The 18,591-nt window shown below is 38.9% G+C and overlaps 4 protein-coding genes and 1 non-coding gene across 8 annotated transcripts; 3 read left to right on the forward strand and 2 right to left on the reverse strand.

Annotated features, from left to right (window-relative positions):
- Positions 1 to 3,669: 3,669 nt before the first annotated feature.
- Positions 3,670 to 3,742, reverse strand: TRNAR-UCU. Its single transcript has one exon. It is a non-coding gene; the product is annotated as a tRNA-Arg (tRNA).
- Positions 3,743 to 3,761: 19 nt separating this feature from the next.
- On the forward strand, positions 3,762 to 6,093 carry LOC103842567 (protein DJ-1 homolog C). Its single transcript, XM_009119240.3, has 8 exons — positions 3,762 to 4,151; positions 4,240 to 4,440; positions 4,515 to 4,664; positions 4,742 to 4,921; positions 4,998 to 5,075; positions 5,224 to 5,424; positions 5,516 to 5,653; positions 5,721 to 6,093. The coding sequence occupies exons 1-8, from the start codon at positions 3,945 to 3,947 to the stop codon at positions 5,946 to 5,948; spliced, it is 1,383 nt and encodes a 460-aa protein (XP_009117488.1). The 5' UTR covers positions 3,762 to 3,944; the 3' UTR covers positions 5,949 to 6,093.
- A 40-nt stretch (positions 6,094 to 6,133) lies between these two features.
- On the reverse strand, positions 6,134 to 8,730 carry LOC103842661 (ABSCISIC ACID-INSENSITIVE 5-like protein 6). Of its 2 annotated transcripts, none has more exons than XM_009119423.2 (6): positions 8,581 to 8,730; positions 7,583 to 8,381; positions 7,018 to 7,308; positions 6,853 to 6,924; positions 6,724 to 6,753; positions 6,134 to 6,508 (listed from the first exon to the last, which is right to left on the reverse strand). In XM_009119423.2, exons 2-6 carry the CDS (start codon positions 8,354 to 8,356, stop codon positions 6,434 to 6,436), a joined length of 1,242 nt encoding a protein of 413 aa, XP_009117671.1. In that variant the 5' UTR covers positions 8,357 to 8,381; positions 8,581 to 8,730; the 3' UTR covers positions 6,134 to 6,433. The 2 variants fall into 2 exon arrangements, with proteins under 2 accessions (XP_009117671.1, XP_009117730.1); XM_009119482.3 differs by having other exon boundaries at positions 8,482 to 8,639.
- A 3,228-nt stretch (positions 8,731 to 11,958) lies between these two features.
- Positions 11,959 to 13,876, forward strand: LOC103842877 (cold-regulated protein 28). 3 transcript variants are annotated; one of them, XR_004455919.1, is made up of 6 exons: positions 11,959 to 12,210; positions 12,519 to 12,683; positions 12,772 to 12,949; positions 13,137 to 13,224; positions 13,350 to 13,465; positions 13,548 to 13,876. XR_004455919.1 is itself a non-coding variant. In XM_009119588.3 (5 exons), the coding sequence occupies exons 1-5, from the start codon at positions 12,082 to 12,084 to the stop codon at positions 13,557 to 13,559; spliced, it is 600 nt and encodes a 199-aa protein (XP_009117836.1). In that variant the 5' UTR covers positions 11,986 to 12,081; the 3' UTR covers positions 13,560 to 13,876. The 3 variants fall into 3 exon arrangements, 2 of the variants coding, with proteins under 2 accessions (XP_033142064.1, XP_009117836.1); XM_009119588.3 differs by lacking the exon at positions 13,137 to 13,224 and having other exon boundaries at positions 11,986 to 12,210; XM_033286173.1 differs by lacking the exons at positions 13,350 to 13,465; positions 13,548 to 13,876 and having other exon boundaries at positions 11,960 to 12,210; positions 13,134 to 13,202.
- Positions 13,877 to 14,465: 589 nt separating this feature from the next.
- On the forward strand, positions 14,466 to 16,839 carry LOC103843098 (pollen-specific leucine-rich repeat extensin-like protein 4). Its single transcript, XM_009119836.3, has one exon. It carries the CDS (start codon positions 14,540 to 14,542, stop codon positions 16,622 to 16,624), a length of 2,085 nt encoding a protein of 694 aa, XP_009118084.2. The 5' UTR covers positions 14,466 to 14,539; the 3' UTR covers positions 16,625 to 16,839.
- The last annotated feature ends 1,752 nt before the right edge of the window (positions 16,840 to 18,591 follow it).

Here is an 18,591-nt window from a genome sequence, read left to right on the forward strand (position 1 = left end):
CCGAGGCTTGTGACTCTTGACTGGAGTATCAGCGAGGCGGTGGGGGTCTGGGGCGATTCGGAGTCGGCGTTTTGGTGTTCAGATCCGGATCTCAGTTTTGCCTTTGTAGATCTGTGGTGTGAACGGAGATTGCGGCGGGTGTTGTTGCGGCGGTCTGGCTCCGGGGCTTCTCGTGTTGTTTTCCGAAGTGTATCTTGCTTCGTTGTGGAGTGGGGTTCCAAGCTTTCCCAAGACGGAGACTTGGCGTCTCGTTTCTGTCAAAGATTATGTCTTGTGCTCAAGGGTGATGATGGCGGTTCTGCCATGTCAACGCGTGCACGTTGGATATTGTGGCTGTGTGGTCGTTGTATCTCCGTGGTTTGCGCTTGCAATCGAAGTTTGGAGGTTCAGGATCTGTCGTCTATGGCTGCTCTCTTCTCCCTCTCTGGTATTGCTCTCTCCTTGTTTCGTCGTCGTCACTTGCAGGTTCGTGTTGCTCGGGTCTTTGTGTCTGGAGCCTTTAGTATCGCATTGTTCGCTGTTCTCCGTCTATATGGCGTGGTGGTTACTATAGAAAATCAGAAAGGACTGAACTTTACTGAACTTTTCTCATATAATGACGTGATTCTTTACAATAGAGAAGAGAGCTGTTTATATACACAAGCTAGTGAACCTCTAGGTTTTCTGCTCAACCTTATCTTCTCACCAGCCTGTCTATGACTCGACATTGACCAATCTTGTTAACGTCTCAAATATGTTCTTTACTACCAGCTCCTCCTTTCCGTATACAAAGCCGTTGCTCTGTTTTGTCGTTTCTCTCCTCTGTATCATGTGAGCTGAACCTGATGGCTTTGCTATCTGATGGGCCGTTGCACTAAGGCCCATTGTTCTGTTTCCCATATTCCCCCGCAAACTTGGCGTGGGTAAGAAGGAAACACCAAGTTTGTTCCTTAACTCTTCAAACTGACGTCGGGGAAGAGGCTTTGTGAATATGTCTGCCAGTTGGTCTTTAGCTGATATGTGTTGTGTCTCTATGTGTCCCAACGCCACCTGTTCTCTGATGTAGTGCCAGTCATTCTCAAAGTGTTTGGATCGTTTGTGAAGAGCCGGATTGGCACTGAGATACACTGCAGACAGGTTGTCACACTGAAGCAGAGTTGGATCCATTTGATGTATTCCCAAATCAAGGAGAAGATAAGACAACCAAGAGATCTCGCGAGCAGCAGCAGTGAGAGCTCGATATTCTGCTTCAGTTGATGAACCTGAGACAGTATCTTGACGCTTAGCAGACCAGGAAATAAGATTTGATCCAAGAAGAGTACAGATCCCTGATGTGGATCTTCTTGTTTCTCTACACCCAGACCAATCACTGTCACAGAACCCTGAGAGTATCATGTCAGCTTGTTTCCGGATGTGTATGCCCATTGAGCATGTCCCTCTTACATATCTCATGATGCGTTTGAGCAGGCCGAAGTCTCCCACTGTGGGTTCATGCATTCTTTGACATACGAAGTTCACTGCAAACTGAATGTCTGGTCTCGAGATAGTGAGATATTGAAGCTTTCCGGCAATGCTCCTGAAGTAAGTCGGTTCCGGAAACAGGTCTTCCTGGAGTGTGTCCAGTGTTGTAGGCAGAGGAGTAGGCATGGGGTTACATGTTGACATGTTTGCTTGATGGAGAACGTCTTCAGCATAAGCAGACTGATGAATGAACAATCCCTCGGTGGTTTGTTCTATCTCAATACCCAAAAAGTATTTTGGAAACCCCAAGTCTTTCATCAGAAACCTTGTGTTGAGAGTACTCAGCAAGTTGTCCATCAACATCTGATCATCTGCAGCAAGGAGGATATCATCGACATATAGTAGTAGTACCATGTTCTTCCCATTTCTGTGATAGATGAACAGGGAAGGATCCGACTTGTTGCAGACAAATCCTTGTTGAATTAGGAACCCACTGAAGGTATCAAACCATGCTCTTGGAGCCTGTTTGAGTCCGTACAAGGCTTTTGTGAGCTTGCATACGTAGTCTGGTCTTTCTTTATCAACAAAGCCTTGCGGTTGAGACATGTAGACAGGTTCCTTTAGATCGCCATGTAGGAACGCGTTGGTGACATCAAGTTGCTTCAGATTCCAGCCTTTTGATATTGCAACGCTCAAGACAATTCGTATTGTTGCAGTGCGCACCACTGGACTGAACGTCTCTAGGTAGTCAAGACCCTCTTCTTGATGATTACCTTTTCCAACCAACCGCACCTTCAGTTTTTCAACGTGTCCATTAGGCTTTAGTTTCGTTTTATAGAGCCACTGAGAGCCGATGACGTTCATATCAGGAGTGCGTGGAACCAATGTCCAAGTATTCAGCATGTGAACTCGGCCTATCTCTTCCATTACAGCATTTCTCCACCCCGGGTGTGCCATCGCTTCATGAATCGATTTAGGCTCCCGTGTAGAGAACTTTGAAGTTAGCAGCACATACCGAGTATTTGGTTTGTGAATGCCCGCTTTTGATCTTGTTGTCATCGTGTGAGTGTTGTCAACAGGTGCTGCAACAGGAACTGTAGGGGCTTCTTGTGGTTGTGCTTCGTCATTTTCACCGTAATTATCAGGTGGGTTTGGTTGGAAAAGGCAATCATCAAGAAGTGTGCAGGTATGAGCGGGTCCATGTTCTGTGTACCCGGAGTGAGTGTTCGGTTCGAGTTCCCGATTGGGTCAATTGGATTTCTCGGATCGTTGTGGCGACTTACTTGAGACCGGTCATCCCAGTGCGTGGTGGTTCTCTTGGACTTCTGCGTAGGCCGTTCTCCTCTTTCTGCAGGTGCTGATGTTCACGGTCTTTGCTTGCCTCTCTCTCAGCCGTTTTGGCCCGTGTCCTTTTGGGTTCGCGGTCCGGTGTGGCGGTCTCCGGAGTCGAGTCGGGTCTATGGCTTGTTTGGCTCTTGGTTCTTGTTACATTAATAAAAGCTCGACTTGCCTTGCGCTGTGGTTGGCCTCGAGTTCTTGATGTCTGATCGAGTTGTCTCAGCTTTGGAGGTCGCCCGCGAGCTGTTCTTGGTTGAACCTGATCATAAAGAGCAGATCATCGGGGAAGCCAAAATTACCGGGTTCTGTCTCTTGATTTAACTGAGGTTTTTCCTTTTGCGGCAAGCGGGATGTTCTGACTCTGTCTAGTCCAGCGGTTAGATGTCTTTCTTGTTGTGTCTTTCCTGTGTTAATCTGAGTATTGTTTAGTTTTTTTGTTTTGTTTTCCGATTCTTGTTTTCTCTGTAATTCTGTCAAAAAAAGAAAATTGGTAATAATATCTTAACATTTTTACCAAAAAAAAAAAAAAAAAACATTATTACTTTGTTCACATAGAAAGCAAAAACAAAGGACAATGGTCAATGGAGAGTAACGAAAGACATAAGGGTGGTTGGTGAAAATGCACACTCAGCATTGTGATATCAATCAATTGATTCGACAGACAGATAGTGATTCCATCACCAACAGGGAGCATACAGATCTCGATCCTAGGGTCAGCAGCAAGGGCTGCTCTTCCTCTTGTTGATGAACTCGGGCCAAAGACCGTTTAAAGTTGAGCTAATCATGTCAATAATCATATTTGTACTCAAATAATGCAGGTATTTTTGGGTACTCCAGCATAGTAGGTGTGGCCAATTGTCAAAAATCAAAAAAGTAATATAAAGTAAGGATCACGCCCGGTGGGACTCGAACCCACAATCGTCTGATTAGAAGTCAGACGCCTTATCCATTGGGCCACGGGCGCCTTGGTGCTATTTCAAACCAAATAAGATACTTTTTCTAAAGTTCCGAAGGTAAGCGTACTGTCAACACGACGATGATACGACTTCGTTTCACTCGTCTTCTTCGCTTTACTTCGAGAACTGTAGAGTTTAATAGATAAGACTCTCTCTCTCTCTAGCTGCATTAGCAAATGTCACTGTGCTCTTTTAAGATCTTCGCTTTCGATGATAGCTTCGCTGAGTCCAACTCTAACAGAGCCGATGCTCATCTCTTCGATGGGCTCTATCTCAGCGATTGTCACTTCTCCGAGTTTATATTCAATCTCTTTGATTCATTCACCAATAAAACAAAGGAAAGCCCAAAGCTTAAGACTCAGAGCTTCTTCAGCGTCGTTAAGTATCGATGTTGACGTCGTGACAATTCCCAAAAAGGTTTCTCCTTTACACCTTCTCAGAATCTAAAGATCCCACCTTTATTTGCCTAGAGAGAAAAAAAAATTGATAAACCGCGTTTATATAGGTGCTCGTTCCGATTGGATACGGTACGGAGGAGATAGAAGCTGTAGTCTTAGTTGATGTTCTACGGCGAGCTGGTGCTGACGTCACTCTTGCCTCCGTGGAGCAGAAGCTAGAAGTTGAAGGCTCATCAGGGACCAAGCTGCTTGCTGATGTCTTAATCTCGAAATGTTCTGAACAAGTTTTTGATCTTGTGGCTTTGCCTGTAAGTTAATTAGACATCACAGATCATCTCCTGCTGTTCTGCTTTTGTCTGATTTATTATCAAATTGTGGAAAGGGAGGCATGCCTGGTGCTGTTAGGTTAAGAGACTGTGGAGCTTTGGAGAAGATCATGAAGAGACAAGCTGAAGAGAAGCGGTTGTACGGAGCTATCTCCATGGCTCCGGCTATTACTCTTCTTCCTTGGGGGCTTTTGACAAGAAAGAAGGTATAAAGTTTATTATCAGATGGTTACTAATCATTTTGATTTCATTTTCTAAACTTGGTGTTAGTTCATTGTGCAAGACAACAGGACATCCTGCTTTTTTCGGGAAGCTGCCTACGTTTTGGGCTGTTCAGACAAACATTCAGATCTCAGGAGAGCTTACAACTAGCCGTGGACCAGGCACTTCTTTTCAGTTTGCTCTTTCCCTGGCTAACCAGCTCTTTGGAGAGACCACAGCCAAATCGGTTGGAGAGCTTCTGGTATTTATCTTTATTCACTTGTTTTGGATTATTCTTTTTTGATATGTAACAATCTTCTTTTCCAATCATGTTTTAGCTTCTACGCGATGGTTTCCAGAATCCTGAGATTAAAGAGGTGAATAGCATTGACTGGTCTCTAAACCACACACCTCGTGTAAGTCAGCATGAAGCTATAACCTATGCACTTCCATGTAATCTCATGAGATGATGATATGATGATATGATGATAACTCATTTTTTGTTTTCTTCTTAAGTATCTTCTTTTGTGAAAATGGTTTTAAATGATGTTAACTAAAATTCAGGTTCTTATGCCGGTAGCCAATGGATCTGAAGAGGTTGAAGTGGTTACAATTTCAGATGTTCTTAGAAGAGCCAAAGTAGATGTCACGGTTGCATCGGTTGAAAGATCTTTGCGGATTACTGCATCCCAAGGCACTAAAATTGTTACTGACAAATTGATTGGTGAAGCTGCTGAATCAGCATATGATCTAATCCTTCTTCCTGTAAGAGATCAAGATCATTAGAGCTATCTACTGATGTTTTATTACATGGTGAGTTAACTTTTGATGTCTTTCTATTGATGGGATTATCTAGGGAGGCCGTGCTGGCTCTGAACGTCTACAGAAGTCCAAATTTCTCAAGAAGCTACTCAAAGAACAACAAGAAGCTGGGCGAATATATGGAGCTACTAACTCTGCATCTACTGTCCTGCATAAGCATGGTTTACTCAAGGTGAATTTAAGATTTTTTTTGTTCTAGATATGAGCAAACACTGTACACCATTTGGATTATGTTGCAGGAGAAGAGAACAGCTGTGTACGTTTCAGACACAGATGGGCCTGCAAGTGACCAAATGATCGAAGGAGCTGAAGTTGTTATAGATGGAAACGTGATTACAAGTTTGGGGCTGGCAACTGTTACTAATTTCTCTCTAGCTATTGTTAGCAAGCTGTTTGGACATGGTAGAGCAAGAAGTGTTTCAGAAGGGCTTGTCCATGAGTATAGAGGGAATTTGAAGGCATCTTGATCAAGATACACAGTTAGAAGATGTCTCCACTGCTTCTACAAGAAAATTTTGCCATTTAAGTTAGTTTTGTAAAACATTTTTATTAGCAGTTTGAGATTCTTAACTTGATGTTTCCATCAATCTATTCACTCTTGTCTTACGGTCCCAAAATTATTAGTAGGAAAAAGAGGTCCACAGAGGTAATATATGCTACAAGACAAATCCACTATGATTAAGTCACAAAGATGTTCAAGACATTGACACGTCCTATAAAGCAACATCAAGATCAATTACATCAGGAACATAAAACCAAAAGATGCTTCAAGAAAACAGAAGAAGAAAAAAAGTGTTGATCTAGTCAAATCGACCACACTTCATTTACCTACAATCACCCCCACAGAAAACACCTGCCTAAGTTACATACAAAGCTAGCTTCTACTTTCTGTGTTGTTTCTATAGCTTCTGCTCTTTGTTGAGCTCCTTGGAGGCCTTCATAAGCAAGCTCTCTACCAAGGACCTGTCAGTGTCCTTCTCAAGCATTGCCTTTTGCATCCCCATGGCTGACGCATCGGCTCCAGAAGCTGCAACAACAAATGAGCTAATCTCTGTTAAATATCAAAACTTGTGGGACTAGTCTTAATGTGAATATGTGATGTTATACTTCACTTCATTGTGTTGCTTACAGACTATATAAGTCACAGTATTCAACTAAAAGCTTAGACTATTGTGTAATTGCAATTCACTTTTCTGGCCAGAGTTAAAAGCTTAGCCAACTCAAGCATACAAGAGACAGTACCTGTTTTTTCTGCTTTTCTATGATCTCAACCTACACGAAACATTTGGTCAAATAATTGGTCAGAACCTCAAGAAAATATATTCCAAATGAAAAAAAAAATATAGACAATGGGAAGAAGCAGAGACACACTTGTTTCCTCTGCAACTCTTCATTCTGCTCTTTCAGCTGTGCAACTTCTGCCTCCAACTCCAACGTATAAGCCTGTCAGACAGCAAAATGAAAAAAGTAAAAAAACCTATACCAGACAGTGGTTTAAAGGTTTCTTCAGTCTCCAAAATTTAAGTGGACACTCACTTGCTTGCGGGCGCGGGATCTTGCAGCTGATTCCCTATTCTTAATCATCCTTTTCTGCCTCCTCTCAATCACTTTCTCCAGGACTGCGCCTGTTTTTCTCACTCGACCAAACATGTAAGGAACTGGTGACAAAGATGCATCCATGTTGCTCTTTGGAGTCAGCTCAGGAGACATCTGGCTTCCAGGAGATACTGCTGCAACCGTAACTCCTGTTTTAAAATCAACAGCCTGAAGAAGGTTGTTATTGTTCATAGGCCTGTCCCTAACTCCAAGAACTGAAGGCTTCACTTCCTAAAGGCAGAAAACAAACCATGGTCAAATAAACTAAAACATGACTACAAATACAAAACAATTAGTCAGGAAATATAGACGATTTAATAAAGATTTCAATAGTTTGGAAGACTGAAATAATTTTAAAAAAAATTTGGGGGATTATGTATATACAAATTTTTCAAAAAATTTTGGAGACATGACACGAATGTTTCAGACCGGCTCTGAGCTTATTCCGCAAACATGAAAACTACATGATCTAATAACAACATAGTCAGGTTCTTAGTCATCACACCTGTGTTGGAGGTTGAGAACGGTTGACCAAATCAACAGTGTTGGAAAACGCTATAGTAGACTGTTTAGGAAAAGCTACATCCTGCTGCTTCTGGATCAGTTGCTGCGGCTGATGCACCTTCTGTGGCTGCTGCGGCTGCATCTGCAACGGCTGAGTTTGAGTTGTCAGCAGATCCGGTCTCACCAGGTTAGGACCAAACCCATTACGAGCTGAACCAAGACCTGCATCACTTCCAAATCCAAAGAACCCACCGTTGAAGCTATCCACCCTCTCCACCTGTTGAGGCTCTTCCCTAACCACACCAGCTCTCACCAAGAACTCCTCCAGAGTCATCTCCCCCAACGTCTGTTGCCTCTGCGGAACTCCACTCGCTCCTCCACCACCACTTCCAGCGTCATCGTCCTTCATCAGCTCTTTCCAGACATCATCAACTCTTTTCTGACTAATGGTACGAGGTAAAGTAATTGACCCTTGTCTCTGCAAACCCCCACCAACACCAATCTCTCCTCCCACACCAACAGACAAACCTCCATTAAAAGTGTTGTTGAAACTGGTGTTGTTGGCCATTATAGAGTGGCTTTCCTCAGCTGTCCAAATGTTCTTCAAAAGCTCGTCCATGTTCATGGACCCAAAGTCCTTCCCAACCCCACCACCCCATGAGTTCTGAAACTCATCAAAGGTTAACGAGAAAACAGAGTTCTGTCTCGTCAGAGGAACACCAGCTCCTAAAGCTGGTTGCTTTGCGTCGTCAACGAAGTTAAATTGAGAACCCATCTCTTAAAAATTCAAGCTTTGGATCCTTCAAGTAAAACAAACAAATAAAAATCAGATCTTTTAATCAAATTCGAAACAGAGCAAAGAGTGAAAACAGAGGATCTGAAACAATTCTACAAAACAACCAATCATAAGCTTATATTGGGCGGGAAAATTCATGATTCTGATCCAATCAACGAATCTGAAACAAGAAACCAATCAGTGAAAGTTTTTATTTTCCTTACCTTCGGATTTTTATTTTTTATTTCGATATTTCCTTTTCGAGAAAGAAAAAAAGATCTGAGGAATATAGAGAGGGAGGAAGCGACATGTGTCCATGGCGTGACACTCGTCGTGATATAAAGGGGAGTTTCGACTGTTTGGACGCGGGGATTATTTTATTCTCGATAAGGTATTAAAAACACTTTGACGTCAGATCGTGCGTGAGCGAAAGAGATTGGACAACGTGGTCCAATGAGAAACGCTGCTTTTTTCTATAAATATCGTTATCATACGCTTACGATTCCAACGAATAGTGGTTCGCAAAGTGGAAGGACGCTGGCCGTTAGATTTTCTAATCGACATCGTCGGTAAAGAGATGATTATTGTTTTTTTCTTTTAGTATATTAAAATTTGTAATTTGCCGGATGATTTATTTGGTAGACGGACATTATTAAAGCAGGTCTTTTCACAATGTTAAAAATGGGTAGACTTACAGTTAAACTATTTATGTGAAATTATTAATTGCGCAAACGTCTAGACTAAATTTTTTGATTGTTTAAACCAATTTTTTTTTAAATCAATCTAGAAAAATTATCATGATTCACTACTGATAACTGCAAAGATCCGTAGACGGAGTTATACTATACTAAAACAAACAGAAAAAGAGAGAATGTTATACAATTTAAATGAATATGAATTATTATACAATATGCAGTATTTTTGTATACAAAAGTGGAGGAGCCGACGGGTGATCAGTTCCGGAATCTTTATCACGTTTGCTGCTGCACCTACAAGGGATGGACATTTACCACGTGGCGCACTCAGCGACCTCGTAAAGTATTAAAATGAAGCAACAAACATTATAATATCAGTACTGGTGTCCCATTACTCACATAAACCCTTTGTGTTGATCCTCACATGTGATGTGATCTTCTCTTTAATTTATTTTATCTTTTTCATTTTCTTTTGTTTATTGATGTTTCTTCATTGTTATGGACTTATCATGGACTCGGTACACAATACAAGTGACCCTTCGTGTCACCCATCGTTTATTTCTATTTTCAATCATATATAATAATAGTTTTTCTTAAAGAATCTACTGGATTAGGAAAGTCTAATCTGCATTAATTCATAAAAAATGGAACCGTGAGCTTATAGAATTCACATGGACTCGACTCTACTAGTCTTTTGAAGACATGTTCTTTCCTTTATTAGATTTAATTAATCAAAGTTACTTCTTTAAGGTCGTGATGAGATAACTACACACATTTTCTAACCATTCCTTTACTATTCCGGAATACAAAAAACCAATACATCTAGAACAAAACGAATATATAAAACAACAGACAAAACGATATAAAAAGAATCAATCTCATGACGCTTATATGTTTTCTTATAGCTTTATTTTGTGTCCAGAACTCAAAGTTGCTAAGATTAGTTGAGCTCTTAGAGGGTATACCAATTGGAGATCTCTGGATTAGAAAATTGAATTATTGTTGGGAGAAACTAAGCTTTGAGGCATAGCAAGATATAGGTTTAGTCTAATAAACTATTACATTTTTTTTTTTGAACACAATATAAACTATTACATATTCCTCAAAATAAGTATATTTTCCTATGAAGTCCAACGGCCCGAATAAAAGGTCGGAGGTTTCGCACTCTTACACGCAATCCAACCACGTGGACCAGAGATCTTTGATTGTTTTCTTATGAAAGAGGATTGTAGTGAACGACTAAGCCCTGATTGACCAACGTGCGTCAGATTATATGCTCTATAAGAGATGCTTAGTTGAACATATGCTTCAAATGTAGCTATAAGTATTTCCTCTCTCTAAGTCTTACCTTGTGGGCCTTATATGGGCTCCACATCGTATTCAGTTGGCTTGAACTTATGCGAATTACTCAGTTCCAAAATTGCATAGTTCCTTTGGATTTTTCAAATTGGTTTCATATGGGTAGGCGTACACTGAATCACTGATGCCGGTGATTTTAGTAGAGGAATTGTGATTCATTTATACTCGATAAGATCTAAACTATTTGTTTACAACAATTTGATTGATATGTATGCTGAACCTGGTGGACCTTAAGGGTCGCCATAAGGTTTTTGATTGGATGATTGTGAGTGGATTTGGTCGGGTATGTATTTATGGGCTCTAAAATTTAGGCCCACATTTCAACATTGAATTAGATGTGGATTTAACAAAACCATATGATCTTCTTAAGAAAACACCCATGTCAGGACATTTAAACATATGTGTAAAATGTAGTATAAGATTTGATAAGAAAATAATCCCAATTAAAATTTGATAAGATTTCATAAAGTTACATATTCTATAAAAAAAGTTGTTTCAAAAAGATCTATTTTTTGCATGTTTTATTAATTAATTATAAATTTCAAAAAATTTAATTGGACTTATTAAATTTTTATTGGTTTGAACCTATAGAAAAAAAATAATCACAAAAATATGCAAATTTAATGTGTTTTATTAAAATGTGTGAAAATTTTAAAATATGTAACATTTTGAAACATATGGAGTATTATAGTAAATTCTACCCCGAATGCATGAATGAAAAGATTAGATTCATGTTTACAAAATTACATATTTTCAGATTTGTGTATGGCTAACAGTTGTATTAGCAAGAAGGCATACATACATTGGAAAGGCGAGATATTTTTCTTGGTTTGTCAAAGTAAAAGGGCAGATATTTTTCTTGGTACGGACATAAGTAGCAGATATTTTTGACCCGACCACTGCCACGCCAGCAAGTGCATTAAAATATCCTTTGGCCAAACCAATGGCTAATTTTTTAATTAGTTTATTTATAGGATTTATCCAATAAACTTCTAACTATCATTTATTTCTAGGATTTATCCAATAAACTTCTAATTATCATTTATTTCTAGGATTTATCCAATAAACTTCTAACTATCATTTATAATCCAGACATAATTAATCCTTTTATTTGGCGTTATCTCTTTATCCAAAATCCAAAATGATAGTATTTTAATGAATACAGCTAGCTAATTATTTGAATTAACAAAAAACTTTTGTGGTGCATTGAAAAAGAGCTAAGACCCCATGACGATTCACGATGTTCTTAAGATGGATTATTATGACGTTAACTTTATGTTATCTAATTCTAAAAGTTTATCCAAGATCTAACCAAATCTGATTTAGTTTAATAAATCCTAAAAGCAAACATATTAAACAAGGAAAGTAATCAGAACGTAAAAAGAAAAATCAAAATCAAAATCCTGAACTATTAAATTCGGTAAAGAGAAAAATAATATCCAAATCACACAACCTCCTTCCAGGAAAAAAATAAATATCTGGCTGATAGATATTTGTCCGAGATATTATCATCGCTGCTGATGACGTGGCGGTACTATGCCACGTGTAAAAGCGAGGCCATGTGGACCCTTCCTTGTCTTTAAGGGGTCTATCTCAAGCAAGAGAAGTAATTTGTGTTTTGTTCTTTTGCGTTGAGAGAGAGAGAGAGAGAGAGAGAGAGAGAGAGCACCGATGGAGAATGAGTACGAGGTGGTGAATACTGTTTCTCGCGACGCGGCTGAATCTCAGAGCGACTCGTCGACTCTCTCGAACTCGCTCGAGTCCGGCCTCACGGTTGGCGATGCCGATTCGAAGAAACTGGTAAACAAACCGAATCTTCTATTTGTTCTGCTGTTGCCTTTGAGACGTAAGAGATAGTTAATTGATCTATTTAGGAAAGTAATCTTATTTGAGATTGTTAGATATGGAAGGAAGGAAGCTTCAGATCTGATGCTAGTGTTAGGTTTTACACTCGTTAACCTAAAAAGATCTTATTTTGATGAATGATACTAATCAATCCTTTGTAAGCATTTGCCAAAATCGAAAAAGTCATTTATTTTAAATGAATTTGAATCTTCTTCTGAGTGATTTGATTTCTTGACAAGTATGTTGTAAAACTGTTACTGCAGGATGAGTGTGGTGGATGGACGAATGAGAAACACAACTTGTATCTTGATTCTTTGGAGAACTCTTTTGTTAAGCAGTTGTATTCCTTGCTTGGAGGTGGAGGAGAGACTCAGAGGCTGAGTAGAACTCGTGGTGTGCAGTCTAACTCTCACAAATTGACTGATCAGGTTCGGTTTTTTTTTCTTCTTAATACTGTTTCTTCATTTGTTTTGGTAAACCTTAGCGAGAGAACTTACGTACATTATCTTTTTGTAGTTTACGGTACTACAAAATGGTTACCGGCAGAAAGTTAGCTTTGGGAAAAAACGAGCTCATTTGGAGACGATGGGAACCGCTGTCCAAGGAAACATATTGTGCAACGAAGAAATCAAAAGTTCTGGTGACTCCATGAAAAATTCTTTAGGGCATGAGTATCCAGCTCAAAACACTGCAGGTAACATTCTGCTTAGCCTAGTTTAATCGAACTCCTCTTGGGAGTTGTATGTTTTGCTTCGTCCCTTTTTGCTTCTCTTCTGTTTTCTGGTACCCAATTATACTATGTTCTAAATTCTGTCTGAGAACTAGGCTGATACTTCTGAGTAGATCAATACTTAAGTTGAATTTACATTGGCTTTTAGAAGGCTTTTGCTGCAGAAGCATAAGAGTTGATATGACCTGTGGGGGATCAAAGAAATGATTGTTTGCTACAAAAGACACGTCTGAGATCTGGTCTGATATCTTATTCACCAACTGACCCACACACGAGTGTGTTCTATGTAAAACTTGTGTTTTCACCTGACTGATAATATTAGTCTTATCTAAACTCTGGCTCATTTTTCTGTTTGCAACAACAGAGGCGTCAGGGCAGAATTTCAGAGAAGAAGAAGTTGAAGAGAAGGGATGTAACTCAGAGGTGTCCAGGAAACGCAGAAGAGAAGCTAATTATGATGATAGTTCATTGAATGATCAGGTAAATTATAGGAAAATAACACATACAAAACAACTTTACGTGTGTTAATACTAAAGAAGCTGCTGCTGGTGCATATTCTCAGGTTGTGCCGTAACGATGGTGAAGCCCCAGAATGCGAGACAATGATATAAAGCAATAGGAAGTGAAGTGTAGATTAATTACTATGAATAGAGAAAAAAAAAGGAAGCGTGCGAGTGGAAAATGAACGTGGAGGGTTTTGTTTTGTTGTATAGTATGATGAGGCTAAAGACAGCCTTGTCGAATGGGAATGAAATTAGTATTTTGATATATTATCATCATTTCTTCCATTGCTTTTCAATCTTTAATTCGTTCTATTAATTTTTTTTTTTTCATTTTCTAGAACAATGTTTTTGTCGTGAATTTATAAATTCTTTCAATAGTTGTGTGTTATTCTGTTCTACTCGTTAAAATATATTTAAGCTAAGAGCATGTACACCAACACAACCAGTTGCTAGAAGTAAATATTATCATGAGCTGATTAATGCAATTTTGAAGCTGAACGGGGTTTTTATGCAAGCAGGAAGTGCACATGTTCACGAATTGACATTTCATGGTCTCTATTAATGCTTTTGAGGATTTTGTGAAGCAATGGATTTACCATTGTCAGTTTCTTGACTCCTGGATCTGTAGAGTGGTCACAGTCACAGCACTATAGCATCTTTATAATCATGATAATTCTATAGGGGACGTATCTTGCGGCGCACGGAAAGTAGTGAGCGACAAAAACAAGGGTTTGCGTTGTAGCGTGATGTTCGCAAATAAACCATCCATCACTCATTTTCAAGGCTGTGTCCTGTAATAGTTACCGGTTTCTTCTTAGGTCTATTTTGCTTGTTTTCCTTTTCTCTAACCACAATTTCTATTTCTTGCTAAATATGTCCTCCGTATCTGAAGCAACATCCTCAAAAACAAAACAATGTCCCCTAAATATGGGAAACCGTTAGTCATTTGCAAGGCTGGCTTATTATTAATAATACACATTCGCAACCTCCTCGAACCCTCTCAGGTCCATCTATAAGCAGCCTTGGACCTTTGAGGTTTTCTCTTTTAGCCATGGCTAAACCTCCGTCCTTTGGCTGCTTCTTCTTCCTCTTATTCTTCTTCTTTATATCCTCTTCCTTCGCCGCATACGCCATATCCGATTCCGAAGCTGCCTTCCTAGTCCGACGTCAACTCCTGACGTTACCAGAAAACGGCGACGGCGAACTTCCCGATGACATCGAATACGAGGTCGACCTCAAGGCTACATTTGCAAACACGAGGCTTAAAAAGGCTTACATAGCACTCCAGGCTTGGAAAAAAGCAATATATTCGGATCCGTTTAACACCACGGCAAACTGGCACGGCCCCCACGTGTGCGCCTACACGGGTGTGGTCTGTGCGCCGGCTCTTGATGATCCCAACGTCACTGTGGTAGCTGGTGTTGACCTCAACGGTGCGGATATCGCGGGACATTTACCCGTTGAGCTTGGTTTGATGACGGATGTTGCTATGTTCCATTTGAATTCGAACCGTTTCTGCGGTATCATCCCCAAGAGCTTCGAGAAGATGAAGCTGATGCATGAGTTTGATGTTAGTAGCAACTGTTTCGTTGGACCGTTCCCTAACGTCATCCTCTCTTGGCCTAGTGCCAAATACTTCGACCTTAGGTTTAATGATTTCGAAGGTCAAGTCCCTCCAGAGCTTTTCAAGAAAGAGCTAGACGCTATTTTCTTGAACAACAATAGATTCACTTCGGTGATTCCTGAAACTTTAGGAGAGTCTACGGCCTCTGTTGTGACTTTTGCTAACAATAAATTCACCGGATGTATCCCTAAGAGTGTCGGAAACATGAAGAATCTCAACGAGATTGTCTTTATGGACAATGGTTTGGGCGGTTGTTTCCCGTCTGAGATTGGAAAGTTGTCGAATGTGACAGTTTTCGATGCAAGTAAGAACTCGTTCGTAGGTCGTCTCCCGACTAGCTTTGTCGGGTTAACGGGTGTGGAGGAGCTTGATATCTCCGGGAACAAGCTTACGGGATTAGTAGGGGATGAGATTTGCAAGTTGCCTAATTTGGTGAATTTTACTTATTCATACAATTACTTTAATGGACAAGGTGGTTCTTGTATTCCGGGTGGCGGGAGGAAAGAGATTGTGTTGGACGATACACGTAATTGTCTGACGGATAGACCTGACCAACGGTCGGCTCAGGAATGTGCTGTGGTGATTAACCGTCCGGTTGATTGTAGTAAGGACAAGTGTGCTGGTGGTGGATCCTCTACTCCATCGAGATCATCGCCGGTTCACAAGCCATCACCGGTTCCAACTCCGGTTGTTGACAAACCGTCGCCGGTTCACAAACCACAACCACCGAAAGAGTCACCGCAACAAGATGATCCTTATGATCAGTCTCCGGTGAAGAACCGACGCAGCCCACCTCCACCTCATCAATCTCAGCCTCCGGTGGTTTCCTCTCCTCCACTTCCATCACCACCACCACCACAAGTCCACTCTCCACCGCCACCTGTTCACTCTCCTCCACCGCCTGTCCACTCTCCTCCACCACCAGTCTATTCCCCACCGCCACCGCCTGTCTTCTCTCCACCACCACCCGTATATTCCCCACCTCCGCCAGTCCATTCGCCACCTCCACCACCTCCGGTTAACTCGCCGCCGCCACCTGTTCACTCACCGCCGCCGCCTGTTCAGTCGCCACCGCCACCGGTGTTTTCTCCTCCAGCTCATCCGCCACAAACACCAGTCCAACCGTCACCATCACCAGCGGTCATTCTTCCACCTCCGTCTCAATCTCCACCAGTAGTCTACTCTCCTCCGCCAACGATCAGTTCCCCACCAGCACCAGCTCCAGTGGAAGAGAAACAGACGCCGCCCGCACAAGCACCAGCTCCGGTTGAAAAGGAACAGGCGCCTCCGGCACAAGCACCAGCTCCGGTGGAAGAGAAAGAGACGCCGCCTGCACAAGCACCAGCTCCGGTTGAAAAGGAACAGGCGCCACCGGCACAAGCACCAGCTCCGGTGGAAGAGAAAGAGACGCCAACGGCACAAGCACCAGCTCCAAGTGATGAATTCATCATACCACCTTTCATCGGCCACCAATACGCATCGCCACCACCTCCAATGTTCGAGGGCTACTGATATCGATCGAAGAGAGAAGAAACAACTATATCATCTAGGAGTAACAATATTGTAAAACGAAAGAAGAGAAAAAATTGAAGAAGAAGAATATAATTGAAGGTTAAATTATGTATGCTAATGGAGGAACTTGTTATCAGATGTTTAAATTTGTAACAGTTACAACTTCTGATGGTCGATAAAAGATTTATACTTCTAAGCAAAAAGAGTTGTTATTATTTTCCAACTAACTATCTATAGTGCATGCATAATTACATAAACTCCTTTTTAATTTTTCTCACTCACAAATCACAGCTTAGTTGCAAAAAAAAAAAAAAAAAAACCACAGCTTAGTTGCAGAATTTTTTTACAATGTACTCCTTACGTTTCTAAATAATGCATATTTTAGAATTTCACAAATATTAAGAAAAATTTAGCATTTAACTATCAATGCATTAAATTTTAAAATTATAACAATTTTCCATAAATTTAGACCAATAGAAATTCAATAAATACAAAATTGTCAATTAATAATTTTTGAAGTTTACAATTCATTATTAAAAACATATAGAAAATCTAAACATTTATCTTTTAAACACAAGTAAAAAGTGCTAAAACATGAATTATTTAAAAATAGAGAGAGTATTACTCCCTCCGTTTTTTAATATAAGTCGTTTTAAAAAACATTTTATGTTCCAAATTACATGACATTTTCGGTTTTCTATGTAAAATTTATTAACACTTAATGTTACATGACCAATAATAATATACCTTATAAAACATTGATCTTTTTATCAAAGTTCTCACATGTTCTGTTCAATATAATTTAGTCTAATCTTCAAAACCTAATTATTTATAAAACATATAAGGATATTATAAGAGATTAATAATTATTATAGATACGATATATTTTATATGAATATGAAATCATTATACGATTTCTATAAATTGTTTTATATTCATTATTTTACATAGTATTTAAATATAAAACAATTGATCAAACATTATTACACTTCCTATAATTATGAAAATTAGCAACTATAAATTATTATTTGTAATATCATTTAGGTTATTTGGCAAGTGATAATAATTAGTTTTATACTTACATTTTATTTTAGAACTAATAAAAATAATTAAATTATAAAAATAATGTTTATATTATGTAGTTTATAAATATAAAAAAGAATTGATCAAACATTTTTATTCCTTATGTAATTTCAACAATTAATTACCATATATCATTATTTTAATATATTTTAGATTATTTGTCAAGTTATATTAATTGGTTCTAGAGTTATCTTTCTTTTTAAATCTAAACTATAACAAATAAAATTAAAAATTATCGATTAAGCAAATTATAACAATTTTCTTAAGACTTCATAAATGATCGACATGTAAGCAAAATTGACTCAAGTGATTTCTCGTTTAATATATAGGATAAATTTTTTATAAACTCTTATAAATGATCTAAAATTATGATTAAATAATTTTGTAAGCCATGATAGATAATTTTATATTTTTTTATAAATGATTTATAAAGCTATATGGACATTATAAGACTTTAATAATTATTATAATAACTAATACAACACAAATTATTATAATAATTTTTGTTGTATTAATTATTTTATGTAGTATATAAATATAAAAAGGTTTAATCAAACATTATTACACTTTTTATGATTTTGACAATTAATTACCATAAATTATCATTTTTAATATCATTTAGATTATTTGGTAAGTGATATTAATTAGTTTTAGACTTTCCTTTTATTTTAAATCTAACTAAAATAATTGAAAATTGAAAATGTTTCAACCAATCAAATTATAACAATTTTTCTTGAACTTTCTCTATGATTGACTTAAGTGGCTTTTCATTTAATATATACGAGGATTGTTATTTTAGGCAATTAGATTTTAATCTTCTAAAAATGACAAAATTATTAACATGTTGATACTTGGCTTAAGAGGTTCTGAAAAGTATCTCAAAT

This window comes from Brassica rapa, chromosome A01 (genome assembly GCF_000309985.2).
Source record: "Brassica rapa cultivar Chiifu-401-42 chromosome A01, CAAS_Brap_v3.01, whole genome shotgun sequence".
Lineage (NCBI taxonomy): Eukaryota > Viridiplantae > Streptophyta > Magnoliopsida > Brassicales > Brassicaceae > Brassica > Brassica rapa.